The 18,237-nt window shown below is 57.4% G+C and overlaps 1 protein-coding gene across 1 annotated transcript in view; it reads left to right on the top strand.

Annotated features, from left to right (window-relative positions):
* LOC134743721 (protein ST7 homolog) overlaps positions 1 to 18,237 on the top strand; it is a 28,481-nt gene extending 10,244 nt beyond the window's left edge. The window contains exons 5-7 of the mRNA XM_063677326.1: positions 11,468 to 11,596; positions 12,901 to 13,093; positions 17,966 to 18,237. Coding sequence (XP_063533396.1) covers positions 11,468 to 11,596; positions 12,901 to 13,093; positions 17,966 to 18,222 — 579 coding nt within the window. The 3' untranslated portion in view covers positions 18,223 to 18,237. The remainder of the gene's footprint in view (positions 1 to 11,467; positions 11,597 to 12,900; positions 13,094 to 17,965) is intronic.

The following is an 18,237-nucleotide window of genomic DNA, read 5'->3' as shown; positions in this document are numbered from 1 at the left end:
CAGCGGCTCTACCTTGATGCTCAGGTGAGTGTCACGTGAGCGCCGCCAGGGTGTTCCGGGAACTAGCCCGAGACGGCCCCGCCCCCTTACACGCGCACGAGAACCTGCTCGAGGTGTTGTTAGAGCAGCGGCTCTACCTTGATGCTCAGGTGAGTGTCACGTGAGCGCCGCCAGGGTGTTCCGGGAACTAGCCCGAGACGGCCCCGCCCCCTTACACGCGCACGAGAACCTGCTCGAGGTGTTGTTAGAGCAGCGGCTCTACCTTGATGCTCAGGTGAGTGTCACGTGAGCGCCGCCAGGGTGTTCCGGGAACTAGCCCGAGACGGCCCCGCCCCCTTACACGCGCACGAGAACCTGCTCGAGGTGTTGTTAGAGCAGCGGCTCTACCTTGATGCTCAGGTGAGTGTCACGTGAGCGCCGCCAGGGTGTTCCGGGAACTAGCCCGAGACGGCCCCGCCCCCTTACACGCGCACGAGAACCTGCTCGAGGTGTTGTTAGAGCAGCGGCTCTACCTTGATGCTCAGGTGAGTGTCACGTGAGCGCCGCCAGGGTGTTCCGGGAACTAGCCCGAGACGGCCCCGCCCCCTTACACGCGCACGAGAACCTGCTCGAGGTGTTGTTAGAGCAGCGGCTCTACCTTGATGCTCAGGTGAGTGTCACGTGAGCGCCGCCAGGGTGTTCCGGGAACTAGCCCGAGACGGCCCCGCCCCCTTACACGCGCACGAGAACCTGCTCGAGGTGTTGTTAGAGCAGCGGCTCTACCTTGATGCTCAGGTGAGTGTCACGTGAGCGCCGCCAGGGTGTTCCGGGAACTAGCCCGAGACGGCCCCGCCCCCTTACACGCGCACGAGAACCTGCTCGAGGTGTTGTTAGAGCAGCGGCTCTACCTTGATGCTCAGGTGAGTGTCACGTGAGCGCCGCCAGGGTGTTCCGGGAACTAGCCCGAGACGGCCCCGCCCCCTTACACGCGCACGAGAACCTGCTCGAGGTGTTGTTAGAGCAGCGGCTCTACCTTGATGCTCAGGTGAGTGTCACGTGAGCGCCGCCAGGGTGTTCCGGGAACTAGCCCGAGACGGCCCCGCCCCCTTACACGCGCACGAGAACCTGCTCGAGGTGTTGTTAGAGCAGCGGCTCTACCTTGATGCTCAGGTGAGTGTCACGTGAGCGCCGCCAGGGTGTTCCGGGAACTAGCCCGAGACGGCCCCGCCCCCTTACACGCGCACGAGAACCTGCTCGAGGTGTTGTTAGAGCAGCGGCTCTACCTTGATGCTCAGGTGAGTGTCACGTGAGCGCCGCCAGGGTGTTCCGGGAACTAGCCCGAGACGGCCCCGCCCCCTTACACGCGCACGAGAACCTGCTCGAGGTGTTGTTAGAGCAGCGGCTCTACCTTGATGCTCAGGTGAGTGTCACGTGAGCGCCGCCAGGGTGTTCCGGGAACTAGCCCGAGACGGCCCCGCCCCCTTACACGCGCACGAGAACCTGCTCGAGGTGTTGTTAGAGCAGCGGCTCTACCTTGATGCTCAGGTGAGTGTCACGTGAGCGCCGCCAGGGTGTTCCGGGAACTAGCCCGAGACGGCCCCGCCCCCTTACACGCGCACGAGAACCTGCTCGAGGTGTTGTTAGAGCAGCGGCTCTACCTTGATGCTCAGGTGAGTGTCACGTGAGCGCCGCCAGGGTGTTCCGGGAACTAGCCCGAGACGGCCCCGCCCCCTTACACGCGCACGAGAACCTGCTCGAGGTGTTGTTAGAGCAGCGGCTCTACCTTGATGCTCAGGTGAGTGTCACGTGAGCGCCGCCAGGGTGTTCCGGGAACTAGCCCGAGACGGCCCCGCCCCCTTACACGCGCACGAGAACCTGCTCGAGGTGTTGTTAGAGCAGCGGCTCTACCTTGATGCTCAGGTGAGTGTCACGTGAGCGCCGCCAGGGTGTTCCGGGAACTAGCCCGAGACGGCCCCGCCCCCTTACACGCGCACGAGAACCTGCTCGAGGTGTTGTTAGAGCAGCGGCTCTACCTTGATGCTCAGGTGAGTGTCACGTGAGCGCCGCCAGGGTGTTCCGGGAACTAGCCCGAGACGGCCCCGCCCCCTTACACGCGCACGAGAACCTGCTCGAGGTGTTGTTAGAGCAGCGGCTCTACCTTGATGCTCAGGTGAGTGTCACGTGAGCGCCGCCAGGGTGTTCCGGGAACTAGCCCGAGACGGCCCCGCCCCCTTACACGCGCACGAGAACCTGCTCGAGGTGTTGTTAGAGCAGCGGCTCTACCTTGATGCTCAGGTGAGTGTCACGTGAGCGCCGCCAGGGTGTTCCGGGAACTAGCCCGAGACGGCCCCGCCCCCTTACACGCGCACGAGAACCTGCTCGAGGTGTTGTTAGAGCAGCGGCTCTACCTTGATGCTCAGGTGAGTGTCACGTGAGCGCCGCCAGGGTGTTCCGGGAACTAGCCCGAGACGGCCCCGCCCCCTTACACGCGCACGAGAACCTGCTCGAGGTGTTGTTAGAGCAGCGGCTCTACCTTGATGCTCAGGTGAGTGTCACGTGAGCGCCGCCAGGGTGTTCCGGGAACTAGCCCGAGACGGCCCCGCCCCCTTACACGCGCACGAGAACCTGCTCGAGGTGTTGTTAGAGCAGCGGCTCTACCTTGATGCTCAGGTGAGTGTCACGTGAGCGCCGCCAGGGTGTTCCGGGAACTAGCCCGAGACGGCCCCGCCCCCTTACACGCGCACGAGAACCTGCTCGAGGTGTTGTTAGAGCAGCGGCTCTACCTTGATGCTCAGGTGAGTGTCACGTGAGCGCCGCCAGGGTGTTCCGGGAACTAGCCCGAGACGGCCCCGCCCCCTTACACGCGCACGAGAACCTGCTCGAGGTGTTGTTAGAGCAGCGGCTCTACCTTGATGCTCAGGTGAGTGTCACGTGAGCGCCGCCAGGGTGTTCCGGGAACTAGCCCGAGACGGCCCCGCCCCCTTACACGCGCACGAGAACCTGCTCGAGGTGTTGTTAGAGCAGCGGCTCTACCTTGATGCTCAGGTGAGTGTCACGTGAGCGCCGCCAGGGTGTTCCGGGAACTAGCCCGAGACGGCCCCGCCCCCTTACACGCGCACGAGAACCTGCTCGAGGTGTTGTTAGAGCAGCGGCTCTACCTTGATGCTCAGGTGAGTGTCACGTGAGCGCCGCCAGGGTGTTCCGGGAACTAGCCCGAGACGGCCCCGCCCCCTTACACGCGCACGAGAACCTGCTCGAGGTGTTGTTAGAGCAGCGGCTCTACCTTGATGCTCAGGTGAGTGTCACGTGAGCGCCGCCAGGGTGTTCCGGGAACTAGCCCGAGACGGCCCCGCCCCCTTACACGCGCACGAGAACCTGCTCGAGGTGTTGTTAGAGCAGCGGCTCTACCTTGATGCTCAGGTGAGTGTCACGTGAGCGCCGCCAGGGTGTTCCGGGAACTAGCCCGAGACGGCCCCGCCCCCTTACACGCGCACGAGAACCTGCTCGAGGTGTTGTTAGAGCAGCGGCTCTACCTTGATGCTCAGGTGAGTGTCACGTGAGCGCCGCCAGGGTGTTCCGGGAACTAGCCCGAGACGGCCCCGCCCCCTTACACGCGCACGAGAACCTGCTCGAGGTGTTGTTAGAGCAGCGGCTCTACCTTGATGCTCAGGTGAGTGTCACGTGAGCGCCGCCAGGGTGTTCCGGGAACTAGCCCGAGACGGCCCCGCCCCCTTACACGCGCACGAGAACCTGCTCGAGGTGTTGTTAGAGCAGCGGCTCTACCTTGATGCTCAGGTGAGTGTCACGTGAGCGCCGCCAGGGTGTTCCGGGAACTAGCCCGAGACGGCCCCGCCCCCTTACACGCGCACGAGAACCTGCTCGAGGTGTTGTTAGAGCAGCGGCTCTACCTTGATGCTCAGGTGAGTGTCACGTGAGCGCCGCCAGGGTGTTCCGGGAACTAGCCCGAGACGGCCCCGCCCCCTTACACGCGCACGAGAACCTGCTCGAGGTGTTGTTAGAGCAGCGGCTCTACCTTGATGCTCAGGTGAGTGTCACGTGAGCGCCGCCAGGGTGTTCCGGGAACTAGCCCGAGACGGCCCCGCCCCCTTACACGCGCACGAGAACCTGCTCGAGGTGTTGTTAGAGCAGCGGCTCTACCTTGATGCTCAGGTGAGTGTCACGTGAGCGCCGCCAGGGTGTTCCGGGAACTAGCCCGAGACGGCCCCGCCCCCTTACACGCGCACGAGAACCTGCTCGAGGTGTTGTTAGAGCAGCGGCTCTACCTTGATGCTCAGGTGAGTGTCACGTGAGCGCCGCCAGGGTGTTCCGGGAACTAGCCCGAGACGGCCCCGCCCCCTTACACGCGCACGAGAACCTGCTCGAGGTGTTGTTAGAGCAGCGGCTCTACCTTGATGCTCAGGTGAGTGTCACGTGAGCGCCGCCAGGGTGTTCCGGGAACTAGCCCGAGACGGCCCCGCCCCCTTACACGCGCACGAGAACCTGCTCGAGGTGTTGTTAGAGCAGCGGCTCTACCTTGATGCTCAGGTGAGTGTCACGTGAGCGCCGCCAGGGTGTTCCGGGAACTAGCCCGAGACGGCCCCGCCCCCTTACACGCGCACGAGAACCTGCTCGAGGTGTTGTTAGAGCAGCGGCTCTACCTTGATGCTCAGGTGAGTGTCACGTGAGCGCCGCCAGGGTGTTCCGGGAACTAGCCCGAGACGGCCCCGCCCCCTTACACGCGCACGAGAACCTGCTCGAGGTGTTGTTAGAGCAGCGGCTCTACCTTGATGCTCAGGTGAGTGTCACGTGAGCGCCGCCAGGGTGTTCCGGGAACTAGCCCGAGACGGCCCCGCCCCCTTACACGCGCACGAGAACCTGCTCGAGGTGTTGTTAGAGCAGCGGCTCTACCTTGATGCTCAGGTGAGTGTCACGTGAGCGCCGCCAGGGTGTTCCGGGAACTAGCCCGAGACGGCCCCGCCCCCTTACACGCGCACGAGAACCTGCTCGAGGTGTTGTTAGAGCAGCGGCTCTACCTTGATGCTCAGGTGAGTGTCACGTGAGCGCCGCCAGGGTGTTCCGGGAACTAGCCCGAGACGGCCCCGCCCCCTTACACGCGCACGAGAACCTGCTCGAGGTGTTGTTAGAGCAGCGGCTCTACCTTGATGCTCAGGTGAGTGTCACGTGAGCGCCGCCAGGGTGTTCCGGGAACTAGCCCGAGACGGCCCCGCCCCCTTACACGCGCACGAGAACCTGCTCGAGGTGTTGTTAGAGCAGCGGCTCTACCTTGATGCTCAGGTGAGTGTCACGTGAGCGCCGCCAGGGTGTTCCGGGAACTAGCCCGAGACGGCCCCGCCCCCTTACACGCGCACGAGAACCTGCTCGAGGTGTTGTTAGAGCAGCGGCTCTACCTTGATGCTCAGGTGAGTGTCACGTGAGCGCCGCCAGGGTGTTCCGGGAACTAGCCCGAGACGGCCCCGCCCCCTTACACGCGCACGAGAACCTGCTCGAGGTGTTGTTAGAGCAGCGGCTCTACCTTGATGCTCAGGTGAGTGTCACGTGAGCGCCGCCAGGGTGTTCCGGGAACTAGCCCGAGACGGCCCCGCCCCCTTACACGCGCACGAGAACCTGCTCGAGGTGTTGTTAGAGCAGCGGCTCTACCTTGATGCTCAGGTGAGTGTCACGTGAGCGCCGCCAGGGTGTTCCGGGAACTAGCCCGAGACGGCCCCGCCCCCTTACACGCGCACGAGAACCTGCTCGAGGTGTTGTTAGAGCAGCGGCTCTACCTTGATGCTCAGGTGAGTGTCACGTGAGCGCCGCCAGGGTGTTCCGGGAACTAGCCCGAGACGGCCCCGCCCCCTTACACGCGCACGAGAACCTGCTCGAGGTGTTGTTAGAGCAGCGGCTCTACCTTGATGCTCAGGTGAGTGTCACGTGAGCGCCGCCAGGGTGTTCCGGGAACTAGCCCGAGACGGCCCCGCCCCCTTACACGCGCACGAGAACCTGCTCGAGGTGTTGTTAGAGCAGCGGCTCTACCTTGATGCTCAGGTGAGTGTCACGTGAGCGCCGCCAGGGTGTTCCGGGAACTAGCCCGAGACGGCCCCGCCCCCTTACACGCGCACGAGAACCTGCTCGAGGTGTTGTTAGAGCAGCGGCTCTACCTTGATGCTCAGGTGAGTGTCACGTGAGCGCCGCCAGGGTGTTCCGGGAACTAGCCCGAGACGGCCCCGCCCCCTTACACGCGCACGAGAACCTGCTCGAGGTGTTGTTAGAGCAGCGGCTCTACCTTGATGCTCAGGTGAGTGTCACGTGAGCGCCGCCAGGGTGTTCCGGGAACTAGCCCGAGACGGCCCCGCCCCCTTACACGCGCACGAGAACCTGCTCGAGGTGTTGTTAGAGCAGCGGCTCTACCTTGATGCTCAGGTGAGTGTCACGTGAGCGCCGCCAGGGTGTTCCGGGAACTAGCCCGAGACGGCCCCGCCCCCTTACACGCGCACGAGAACCTGCTCGAGGTGTTGTTAGAGCAGCGGCTCTACCTTGATGCTCAGGTGAGTGTCACGTGAGCGCCGCCAGGGTGTTCCGGGAACTAGCCCGAGACGGCCCCGCCCCCTTACACGCGCACGAGAACCTGCTCGAGGTGTTGTTAGAGCAGCGGCTCTACCTTGATGCTCAGGTGAGTGTCACGTGAGCGCCGCCAGGGTGTTCCGGGAACTAGCCCGAGACGGCCCCGCCCCCTTACACGCGCACGAGAACCTGCTCGAGGTGTTGTTAGAGCAGCGGCTCTACCTTGATGCTCAGGTGAGTGTCACGTGAGCGCCGCCAGGGTGTTCCGGGAACTAGCCCGAGACGGCCCCGCCCCCTTACACGCGCACGAGAACCTGCTCGAGGTGTTGTTAGAGCAGCGGCTCTACCTTGATGCTCAGGTGAGTGTCACGTGAGCGCCGCCAGGGTGTTCCGGGAACTAGCCCGAGACGGCCCCGCCCCCTTACACGCGCACGAGAACCTGCTCGAGGTGTTGTTAGAGCAGCGGCTCTACCTTGATGCTCAGGTGAGTGTCACGTGAGCGCCGCCAGGGTGTTCCGGGAACTAGCCCGAGACGGCCCCGCCCCCTTACACGCGCACGAGAACCTGCTCGAGGTGTTGTTAGAGCAGCGGCTCTACCTTGATGCTCAGGTGAGTGTCACGTGAGCGCCGCGCGCTCTACTTTTCTGGGCTTCGAACCGAACAGAGGACTGCCCTTATTGCAATGCATGCCTTTTGCATGGTGGGCGGCCCATATTGATAAGGTGCGTAATAAAATGTCAGCGGCCCGCTTCGCACTAAAACGTCTGGCTCGGTTATCGCCTCGCGATATGCCGAGAGCGTGTTATTTTGCACGCACAAAAGTCAAAAGCATTTATTTGTTCAACATAGGTAAGGTACATAGGTACAGGTCTCACATAATCATTGTATCACTATATATGCACACCTTTTTTTTTAATACCACGACGGTGGCAAACAAGCATAGGGCCAGCTTGATGGTAAGCAGTCACCGTAGCCTATGGACGCCTGCAACACCAGAGATATTACATGAGCGTTGCCGACGCTTTAAAAACCTGTACACTCCTTTTTTTGAAGAACCCCATACTGTAGTCCCTCGGGAAAACCGCGGCAGGGAGCTCATTCCACAGCGGAAGCGTACGCGGGAGGAAATTCCTCTTAAACCGCACGGTACGCGACCATTTAGGTGCACGCGCACCTTTTTTTTTTTTTACGGCGTTTCAACCTCTTGGCCGTTCGTGAGGGCGCAGTGGGATCGATAACATTCCACCACGGCGCCCTCCGGCATCCCCGGCTTGTCGCCAGAGTACCCTCACAATGGAGGGGGGATCAGAAACGCTTGGTCCCCCCCAGACGTACAATGCGGGTTCGACACCCGCTGGCCCTCCTAGGGCTCGAGGCGAGCATATGCTCTCAGCCTTCGACCCTGCCGCCTGCGTCGGAGAGGAAGCGCGTCAGCAGCCGCTTCTCGCTCCCTCTCCGCCTCCTCCTTCTGTGACATGACCTCCTCGCAGAAGGAGGCCACCGCTTCCCATTTCCTCTCGCTACACAGCATCGCCGCTATTATGATGTGTAGCGAGAGGTCCGCCACCCCCGTCGCTGCCCTGAGGGCAGCTCTTTCCACGGCCCAGCGACTGCACACCTCCAGAGTGTGCTGGGCCGTGTCGTCCACCGCGCCACATTCATGGCACTGAGGCCCCGGCTCTCTCTGTATCTTGTGCAGGTAGTGTCCGAAACAGCCGTGTCCGGACACCACCTGCGTCACCCTAAATGTCAGGGCCCCCTTCCTTCTCCCTACCCACTCATCCATTACTGGGAGGATAGCCTCTATGGTTCGGGTTCCATAACGGCCGTCCTCCAAGGCATCCCTCCACCTTTCTTTCAGGCGCTCTGCGGCTGCTCGGGCCAACCTCTCCTCCTCCTCCGCATCCATGGGCGCCACGCGCCTCCTGGCCTCAGCCCTCTGCCAGTATCTTTCGGCCAGCACCCCCGCGTCCAGCTCCCAAGGCGGGGTGCCGGCAAGGAGGCATGTCGCTGCGTGAGAGGTGGTGCGGTAGGCCCTCACCATCCTCTGGGCCACCACCCTCTGCGGCCGGCGGAGCAGCGCCTTCGTGGCCTCCGTGAGTCGTCCGGCCCAGATTGGGGCTCCGTAGAGCGCCATACTCCGGACGACCCCCGCATACAGCCGTCTGCATGGGGCATTCGGCCCCCCTAGGTTGGGTAGTAGGCGGCCCAGAGCCGAGGCAGCACCCACGAGACGAGGAGCCATTCTCGTGAAGTGCTCCTTAAAGGACCATCTTCTGTCCAGGACAAGTCCCAAGTACTTGATGTGGGGCTTGACCTGGACATCTTCGCCCCCCACCCTCACTGCAGTGCCCACCGGCAGCTGCCCCCATGCCCTCGTTCGCCCGAAGACAACGGCCTCGGTCTTGGGCAGTGCGACCCGAAGCCCCAGGAGTCCTATGCGGTGCACCGTGAGCTCGGTCGCCACCGCTGCCCTCCTGAGCACCTCTTCCAGCTCCTTTCCCCGCACGGCCACCAGTGTGTCGTCCGCATAACACACGGTGACCGTGCGTGGAAGTTGCACCCCCCGGATCACCCAGTCGTAACCGAGGTTCCACAGAAGGGGGCCCAGGACAGACCCCTGCGGGACCCCGCACGCCATGGCCCTCGCGCCCCGGACACCCCTCCGCTCATAGAGCACTACCCGCCCCGTCAGGTAATGCTCTACAACGCGCCTCAGGTAATGAGGCACTCCATGGTAACGGAGTGCCTCCCCAATGACCGTATAGGGGAGGGACCCGAACGCGTTGGCGATGTCCAGTGACACTGCCACCACTCCCTCCCCCTGGCCTGCCGCAAGCACCCCGAAATCCCTCAGCGCGCCCACCGCGTCTATAGTAGACCGCCCCCTACGGAACCCGAACTGGCTGTCATGCAAGTTTGGGCCCGTTTCCACTAGGTGCCGCTGTATACGGGAGGCCAGGATTCTCTCGAAGAGCTTCCCGACCTCATCCAGCAGCACGATGGGGCGGTAGCCAGCGGGGGAGTCTGGTGGGCGCCCCTCCTTCCTCAGTAGGCACAGTCGCCCTTCCTTCCAGCATCCCGGGAAGCGCCCCTCCTCGAGGCAGTCGTTCAGGAGGGATCTGAGACGGTTCCCGAGGTGCTTGAGTGCCAGGAAAAGTACTTTCCCTGGCACTCCGTCCGGTCCCGGCGCTTTGCGCATGGCCCTGAGCCGTTCCATGGCCCACTCCAACTCGTCATCGGTAACGGGGGGGAAGGCGAGAAGAAGTTCCTCCGGGTCCGCTGCTGGGGGGGCCATCGCTGGCGGGACGAAGTCCGGCGGTGCCTCCGGAAACAGGCCCTCCACCACTCTCCGGAGGAGTTCTGGCTCCATGGACTCCATGGAGGGGGCGCTCTGCAGTTTGTTGCGTACCATTCTGTAAGGGCGGCCCCATGGGTCCCTATTGAGGGTTGCCAAGAACTCCTCCCACCCCTCGTTCTTCGCCTTCTTAATCGCCTGCTGGAGGGCCCGTTTCTTTTCTACCAATGTGGTGCGGAGAAGCTCCTCCTCCTCAGCGGTGTGCCTCCTCCTCCTGCACCGCGTGTAGGCCCGCCGGGCGTTATTGGAGGCCGTGCGGAGAGCTGCGATCTCCGGGGTCCACCAGTAGACTTGTTTTTTGCCCCGGGCAGGCCGGGCCCGGGGCATGGAGGCGTCACAAACCGTCTCCAGGGACCTTCTGAGGTGGACGGCGCTCTCTTCTACAGCTCTTGGGGCCGCCTGGGGAGCGTTCCACGCCTCGATGATGGCGGCCTCTTCCGCCATTTCCCTGTCGAGGCGGGCCAACGACCATCTTTGGAACCCCCCTCTCCCGTCCCGTCGGCCATAAGGACTGGTCGGCGCGGCCCTCTGCAGTGGAGATACCCTCATGCGGATATATAAATGATCCGAGAGGGTCTCTTCGTTCTCCAAAACTCGCCACTCGGCAACGCGCGCTGCCAGATTTGGGGTCGCGAAGGATAGGTCAACTATAGACCCCCCATTCCAGCGGACGCATGTCTGCGCGTCGCCGCGGTTGAGAAGAACCAAGCCCGCCGCCGCCGCCCAAACCTCAACCTCAGCCCCTCTCGGTTCGGTGTTTGGGGACCCCCACGCTCGGCTCTTGGCGTTAAAGTCCCCCAACACCAGGACGGGCGCGTGGCCGGCCCTTCTCACCACCCCCTCCAGGTCGCCAAGGAAGCCCTGGAAGGCATTCAGCGGCAGGTTGGGGGAAAAGTACACCGCGACTACTATGATTCCCCCCCATTTAGCCGCCACGAATCCCTCCCCTCTCTCCACGCCCATTAGGACCTCCCCCAGCGCCGGGGCCACGAGCGCCACCCGGCCGTCGCTAGACCCTACCCAGTTGGGCCTAGGAGGGATAGCGTAGGGCTCCGCTACCGCAGCCAGTGCAACACCCCATTCCGCCAGGTTCTGCATGAGCAGGTCCTGGGCGGGGACACAGTGGTTGATGTTGCACTGTAGGACCTCCCAGTGAGATTGCGTTGGACGTGCTGGCATCAGTGGTCCATTGCTTGTTGCCCTTCTTCCCTGGGTTTTCCCTCTGAGCCGCCAGATTTCTTGCTGCCGAGCCGAGCTGGGGGCCCGAGCCGCAGGTTGGAGCGTGTGTTTCGGTCGCAAAAGCGCGACGGACGGGCTATAGTCGAAATCGCTCAAACCGAATCGGCGAAACCGCACTTCAAAGCCCTTGGCATCCTAACCTTGCGACCGTGGTTGCCGCTCCCGTATCGGCTTACACGGCCATGTGAAACGTTGTCACCCTAACTGACACTGTTTGTATATAGTCTGCAATAGACTGAAAGGCTATGATGATGATGATGATGATGATGATGATGATGACATAGGTACATCGCAAGTTAAATGAAAACTTGTAATGATGAATATTTGCAGGCGGTGGTGGCGCGCTACGACGACCCCTCGCTGCCGCCGTCGGCCGCCGTCCTCTACACCGCGGCGCTGCTGCGCGCGCGCGCCGCCATGCTAGCGCCGCGGCCCCACGCGGAGCTGCAGGCTGTCGAGGTAACTGCATCTGTACACGGCGGCGCTGCTGCGCGCGCGCGCCGCCATGCTAGCGCCGCGGCCCCACGCGGAGCTGCAGGCTGTCGAGGTAACTGCATCTGTACACGGCGGCGCTGCTGCGCGCGCGCGCCGCCATGCTAGCGCCGCGGCCCCACGCGGAGCTGCAGGCTGTCGAGGTAACTGCATCTGTACACGGCGGCGCTGCTGCGCGCGCGCGCCGCCATGCTAGCGCCGCGGCCCCACGCGGAGCTGCAGGCTGTCGAGGTAACTGCATCTGTACACGGCGGCGCTGCTGCGCGCGCGCGCCGCCATGCTAGCGCCGCGGCCCCACGCGGAGCTGCAGGCTGTCGAGGTAACTGCATCTGTACACGGCGGCGCTGCTGCGCGCGCGCGCCGCCATGCTAGCGCCGCGGCCCCACGCGGAGCTGCAGGCTGTCGAGGTAACTGCATCTGTACACGGCGGCGCTGCTGCGCGCGCGCGCCGCCATGCTAGCGCCGCGGCCCCACGCGGAGCTGCAGGCTGTCGAGGTAACTGCATCTGTACACAGCGGCGCTGCTGCGCGCGCGCGCCGCCATGCTAGCGCCGCGGCCCCACGCGGAGCTGCAGGCTGTCGAGGTAACTGCATCTGTACACGGCGGCGCTGCTGCGCGCGCGCGCCGCCATGCTAGCGCCGCGGCCCCACGCGGAGCTGCAGGCTGTCGAGGTAACTGCATCTGTACACGGCGGCGCTGCTGCGCGCGCGCGCCGCCATGCTAGCGCCGCGGCCCCACGCGGAGCTGCAGGCTGTCGAGGTAACTGCATCTGTACACGGCGGCGCTGCTGCGCGCGCGCGCCGCCATGCTAGCGCCGCGGCCCCACGCGGAGCTGCAGGCTGTCGAGGTAACTGCATCTGTACACGGCGGCGCTGCTGCGCGCGCGCGCCGCCATGCTAGCGCCGCGGCCCCACGCGGAGCTGCAGGCTGTCGAGGTAACTGCATCTGTACACGGCGGCGCTGCTGCGCGCGCGCGCCGCCATGCTAGCGCCGCGGCCCCACGCGGAGCTGCAGGCTGTCGAGGTAACTGCATCTGTACACGGCGGCGCTGCTGCGCGCGCGCGCCGCCATGCTAGCGCCGCGGCCCCACGCGGAGCTGCAGGCTGTCGAGGTAACTGCATCTGTACACGGCGGCGCTGCTGCGCGCGCGCGCCGCCATGCTAGCGCCGCGGCCCCACGCGGAGCTGCAGGCTGTCGAGGTAACTGCATCTGATATACTATTGGGCCGAGGTTTAATCACGACGCTCACGCTCCTCGTTAATTTGTCGCAGGCGATCCGGCGCGCCATAGAGTTCAACCCGCACGTGCCCGCCTACCTGCTCGAGCTGCGGCCGCTCACCCTCCCCCCCGAGCACGTGCTCCGGAGGGGGGACAGCGAGGCCCTCGCCTACGCCTTCTGCCATCTCCGGCACTGGCGGAACTGCGAGGGCGCGCTCAAGCTCCTCCACGGGGCGCACTCTACAGGTACGGAGAGCTCGACCCTCCCCCTCCCCCTCCCCCTCCCCCTCCCCCTCCCCCCCCCTAGGGGGGCTTATTCTACTGGACCGCGAGCCGGGCGCAAACTTCGTCAGTCATCGCCTTCCGGGCTAAAACTCGTATAACGGTTAACGGCTATGTATGATGAACCCTCGTGGACGAATGGCAGCCACCGAAACGCGTAACGCGGTCTTTCAACCGCGATACGACCGTTTGTTTTATTAACAATAGCATCTAAACTATCATCTGACAAAGTATTTCCCACTTTCCGAAATGTGTCCCTTCCTGGAGCTTCTCGGTCTAAGTTTAAAATCAAACTTAAACTTCGGGTCGACTATTGAGTCTAGGGCTAAAACTGCTGCCAAAAAACTTGGTGTTCTAGTTAAGGTGAAGCGGTATTTCACGCCGAATCAGCTTCTCTCCCTATACCAAGCACAGGTACGCTCGTGCATGGAATACTGCTCCCACCTATGGGACGGTTCTGCCAAATATCAGCCGGCGGCCCTGGACTCGATAGAGCGCCGGGCTCATAGACTCTTTGGCGATGACCCATCTGTCAAGTCAAGGATACAGAGCCTTGAGCATCGCCGTCGAGTCGCTTGCCTATCGGTGTTCTATCGGATACATTTCGGGGAGTGCGCACAGGAACTACACGACCTGATCCCACCTTCTCCTTTCCATCATCGGACATCCAGGCGCGTGGAGCGAATGCACCCGTTCGTGGTCCACATTCCATTCGTTCGGACGAAACGTTTTGCCTCTTCCTTTTTGGTACGGACGGCTAAGAAATGGAATGCGCTCCCGCCTTCTGTATTCCCTGATCAATATGACCTCGGTCTCTTTAAAACAAGAGTGAATAGGCTGTTACTGAATCGGTGAGCTCCATCTTAGGCCCTGTCTTCACTTTCCATCAGGTGTGACTAGGGCCAATCGCCGATCAGTTTATAATAAATAAATAAAGTATGAAACGAGAGGCGATGACGCCGATGACTGAAAAGAATTTTCTTTTTTACATGTTCATGTAATCAGCTGTCGGTCTTTCCACAGCGATACAATCGGTTGACGGTTTTGTTTATTCACAATAGCATCTAAACTATCATCTGACGAATCTGAATCAGAATCAGAATCATTTATTCGTTTAACATAGGTACATAATATTGGTCTTAAAAAATAAAGCGTTGCGATCACTATGTTTTGCCGGTAGGCGTACGAATTTTTACATATAAATTACTTAATTACGCATGCAAATAATTAAAAATCAATAAATATTAAATGATGTCAACAACGTACATTTTAAAGAGGGCATAATACAATTAAATAATGTCAATATTAAAATACGCTATAAATTATTATCGTTCAAGAACTGCTGAACACTATAATAACATTTTTGAATTAGCAGTGATTTAAGGTGGTTCGACTAGGTTACCCAAAGCTTAAACCCCGCTAGATGGCGTCACTTTCGCAAATTTTTAGGTTTTATTTTTTTGTGGAATAGTGTTGGTATCTGTATACTTAAAAGTATGTTTAGCGCACTCTTTACATAAATATTGAACTATTATTATAAACATTGAATACTTCATTAGTGCAAAAAACACTTTTAAAGTCGACAGAGTGTTTCTGTCATGCTATTTCCTACTATTACTCACACATGCAAACAGTGTTTCCGTGATGCTTGTAGTAGACAATTTCATGCAGTGTAACTATGCTGCAATGGCGTTGCGGTATGTTCGTGGAAATACGTGCAAGAGGATTCGGGTTCGAGACTGGTACGTCAGGGGTACTTTTTTTTGTCCTTTTTGTGTTATCTTATACCTTTTATTCTTCGAATTCTTGTCCGATTCCGATATAACCGAAATATATTTCAGTGATATCGGAAACGGCTCTAACGATTTCGATGAAATTTGCTGTAAGGGGTTCGATCTAGCTAGGTCTTATCTCTGGGAAAACGAGCATTTTTGAGTTTTTACTTATGTTTTCTTTTTCTCCCAGATATTCAGTATTATTCATAAATTAGTTTATAACGTTTTATAAAAATATGTGACGTTTTGAACTAAAAGGTACCACATTGTCGGTTGTCGATTAGGTTGATTTCATTTTGAAGCTTTATGGAAATATGACAACAATAAGTAGGTACCCGTTTGGTTGAAAACGCCACATATATTGAAAACCTGACTTTCACAAATCTCACCTTTTTGGGTTCTTCCAACTCAGAAAGGATGGAGAATACTGACGATTCTTAGTAGCACTAGCCCAAGGAAGTCCAGGTTTGTAAGTGTCAGGTATCAGTTTTTTTTTAAAGCGCTAAATATAGTTCTACAAGTAAAGCAATCCCTTACTGCCCAGCCTCTATAGTATTTTTCAAATTGAAGGGTACGATGATAGATTTCATCTCCATACAATTTATAACCTAATAATGCCAAATGTTGCAAAATTATATTGAATTGAGATCTATCATCGTACCCTTGCAGTTTGAAATAGTTATTTACGATACAAGTGCGGAAAAGAGAAAATTCGAAACGAGTGGCGACAGATTAAAACACGACCGCAGAGAGTGTTTTAAATCGACACGAGTTGCGAATTACCTATTCGCACGTGTATCGTACAACGTTTTACAGTACATATGGCCCTTTAAACTTTCGACATATGCATGAAAAGTGCTCTTTACGCACTAGGGCGAGAAAGTTGCACCATATGTACTGTAAAATACTTTTTAGTACATATGGTGCTACATATACGTTACCGCCCTAGTGCGGTAATTAGTACAATACGTGCATATGTCGAAAATGTAAAGGGCCATAATTATGTACTGTAAAACGTTGTACAATACACGTGCGAAAAGGTAATTCGCAACTCGTGTCGATTAAAACACTTCCTTCGGTCGTGTTTCAATTTATCGCCACTCGTTGCCAATTTCCTACTTTTCGCACTTGTATCGTAATGTACTAATAATAAAGTAGTAATTGTAAAATAAAATTAAAACTTTTTTTATATATTTTTTTTGGATTCAAGTAGGTACAGTGAGTAACAACATTGCATGGCCTTCTAATTATAACTATTGTAGAAAACGGGATATTTATCATGTTTATTTATATTATTTATTTCTCGATATTTTGGCCGGTCTTGCAAGACCAGTCGTTGTGGAGATCCCTGGGGAGGCCTATGTCCAGCAGTGGATGTCTTGTTGGTGTAGATGGATTCACACAACAAATGAAATAACATTTTTTCATATTTGTTATCCGTAGTTGTCCCTGTACCTGAAAGAAAAATAATATCATGATAGCACAAAATCTCTAATGTTATAGGAAGAAAGATGATGCAACAATATGGATTCTAATAAAGTTATCATTTACTTACCTAGTAATAATTGTGTTTTTCATTCATAGACAAAATTCCATAATTTTCATCCCCAGGAAATGTTTTATTTTCCTTTATTGCAGTGAGGATGTCCTGATTTTTTCTGGCTAATGAAGGAAAACATTTTATTTCCAAGAATGCCTCTTCATTTTGCACAATACCTAAAAAAACCTAGAGTTAGTGACACATTGACTATTCGGCAACCAAAACAGTAATAATTACATTATATAGGTATTGTTCACTGCTTATATTACGGAAGAAGTGAGAATTATTTTCTAAAAAGATCGGCACGAGAAAATTACAATGTACAATGAAGGAATGAAACTGTACCTACCTTACGAAACTTTACCATCATGAATTCCGCTTCAATTGAGTCTGAATTTTTCTGGATTTTCGCGGACCAGAACACCGATGATTTTTGTAACTTGATTTAGACGTTGCTATCATTTTCAGTTTATACAAACAAATTGATGTCACAATAAACATGACCCTATGTGTCAGTGTCAACACTGTCAAATAAAAATGCACTAAACATGACGGCACTGCAAATCCTGCCAGGTCGGCCAGGCAACGTCGCCAACGTCATAGAGAGGCAACGCCGCACGCAACGTATTTGTACAGGACATTTGTGACACACACATACGTAAAATTGATGAAAAAATTACGTTGATTTATGTATGATTTCTGTATGAAACAAAGTTTTTCTATTAATTTAGCGCAAACGAATATTCAAAAGTAGATAAATGAGCAAATATTTGTGTAGTAATAGTGTGTAGTGCCTTAATTAAAGCAGATTGAATTTTGTATGAAAATCGAACCACCTTAAGTATCAAACGGGAGGCGACGACTAAATTTTTTTTATAGACTTTATTTGCTGCTACTCCTCAACCCACCAATGGAGCGGCAGCTGACGTTCACGAGGGTTCATCATACATAGCCGCTAAACACTATACGAGTTTTCGCTCAGGAGGCGGTCGTCCATGGAAATCTATTCCTGGCCCGCGGTCTATACGGGCACCCAGAGAGTTTAATTCTTTTCGACGGGGTCGGAGGTAGTCGTTTCGTTTTGGTCATAATTTATTTATTTATTTATTTTCGGAGAACCAACAGCTATCAATTATACAATAGTTATATAAGTAAATAACAAAAAGCCAATTATAGGTTCCCACCAATAGCAACAAGTTAACACATAATTGGTGGTTAGCACTAAATCTTTTTACAACGTATTCAACTAATACTAATTTCAAAATGTGAATACCTACTTATTAAATACCCACAATTCAATACTCTTAATATACTGAGCTAAGAAAAACAAAACTTATTAATAAAATACATCAATCGATACAATGATATTATTATGAGTATGCTATCGCATACGACTCGCTCACTTAGGTAATTTGTTTGCCAGAATTCGTCTTATAGTTGTGATGTTACTATTAAAAACGTCAATATCACACTCTTTCGTTGTTACAATAGATGTTGATAAGTCGCTACTCTCTACGTCAGGTCCCCCGGCGCCGTTGTGCTCGCTGTGCCTGGACCGCGAGCTGCTGCCGGCGCACCACGCGGGCTGGGGCGCGGCTCCCCCCTCCCCCTCCCCCTCCTCCCCCCTCACCGCGCGTCGCCGCCCCCCCCTGGTCCCGCTGCTGGGCGCGGTGTGCGCGGCGGCGGCGGCGCTGCTCGCGCTCGCGGCCGCGCGCTGGCCCCGCGCCGCCGCCGCGCTGGCGCCCGACCGGCTGCTGCGCCTGCTGCACAACGTCTGACCCCCCTCCCCCACC

Source organism: Cydia strobilella, chromosome 8, assembly GCF_947568885.1.
Source record: "Cydia strobilella chromosome 8, ilCydStro3.1, whole genome shotgun sequence".
NCBI lineage: Eukaryota > Metazoa > Arthropoda > Insecta > Lepidoptera > Tortricidae > Cydia > Cydia strobilella.
The sequence above is the reverse complement of the archived record's forward strand: the minus strand, read 5'-3'. Positions and strand labels throughout refer to the sequence as shown.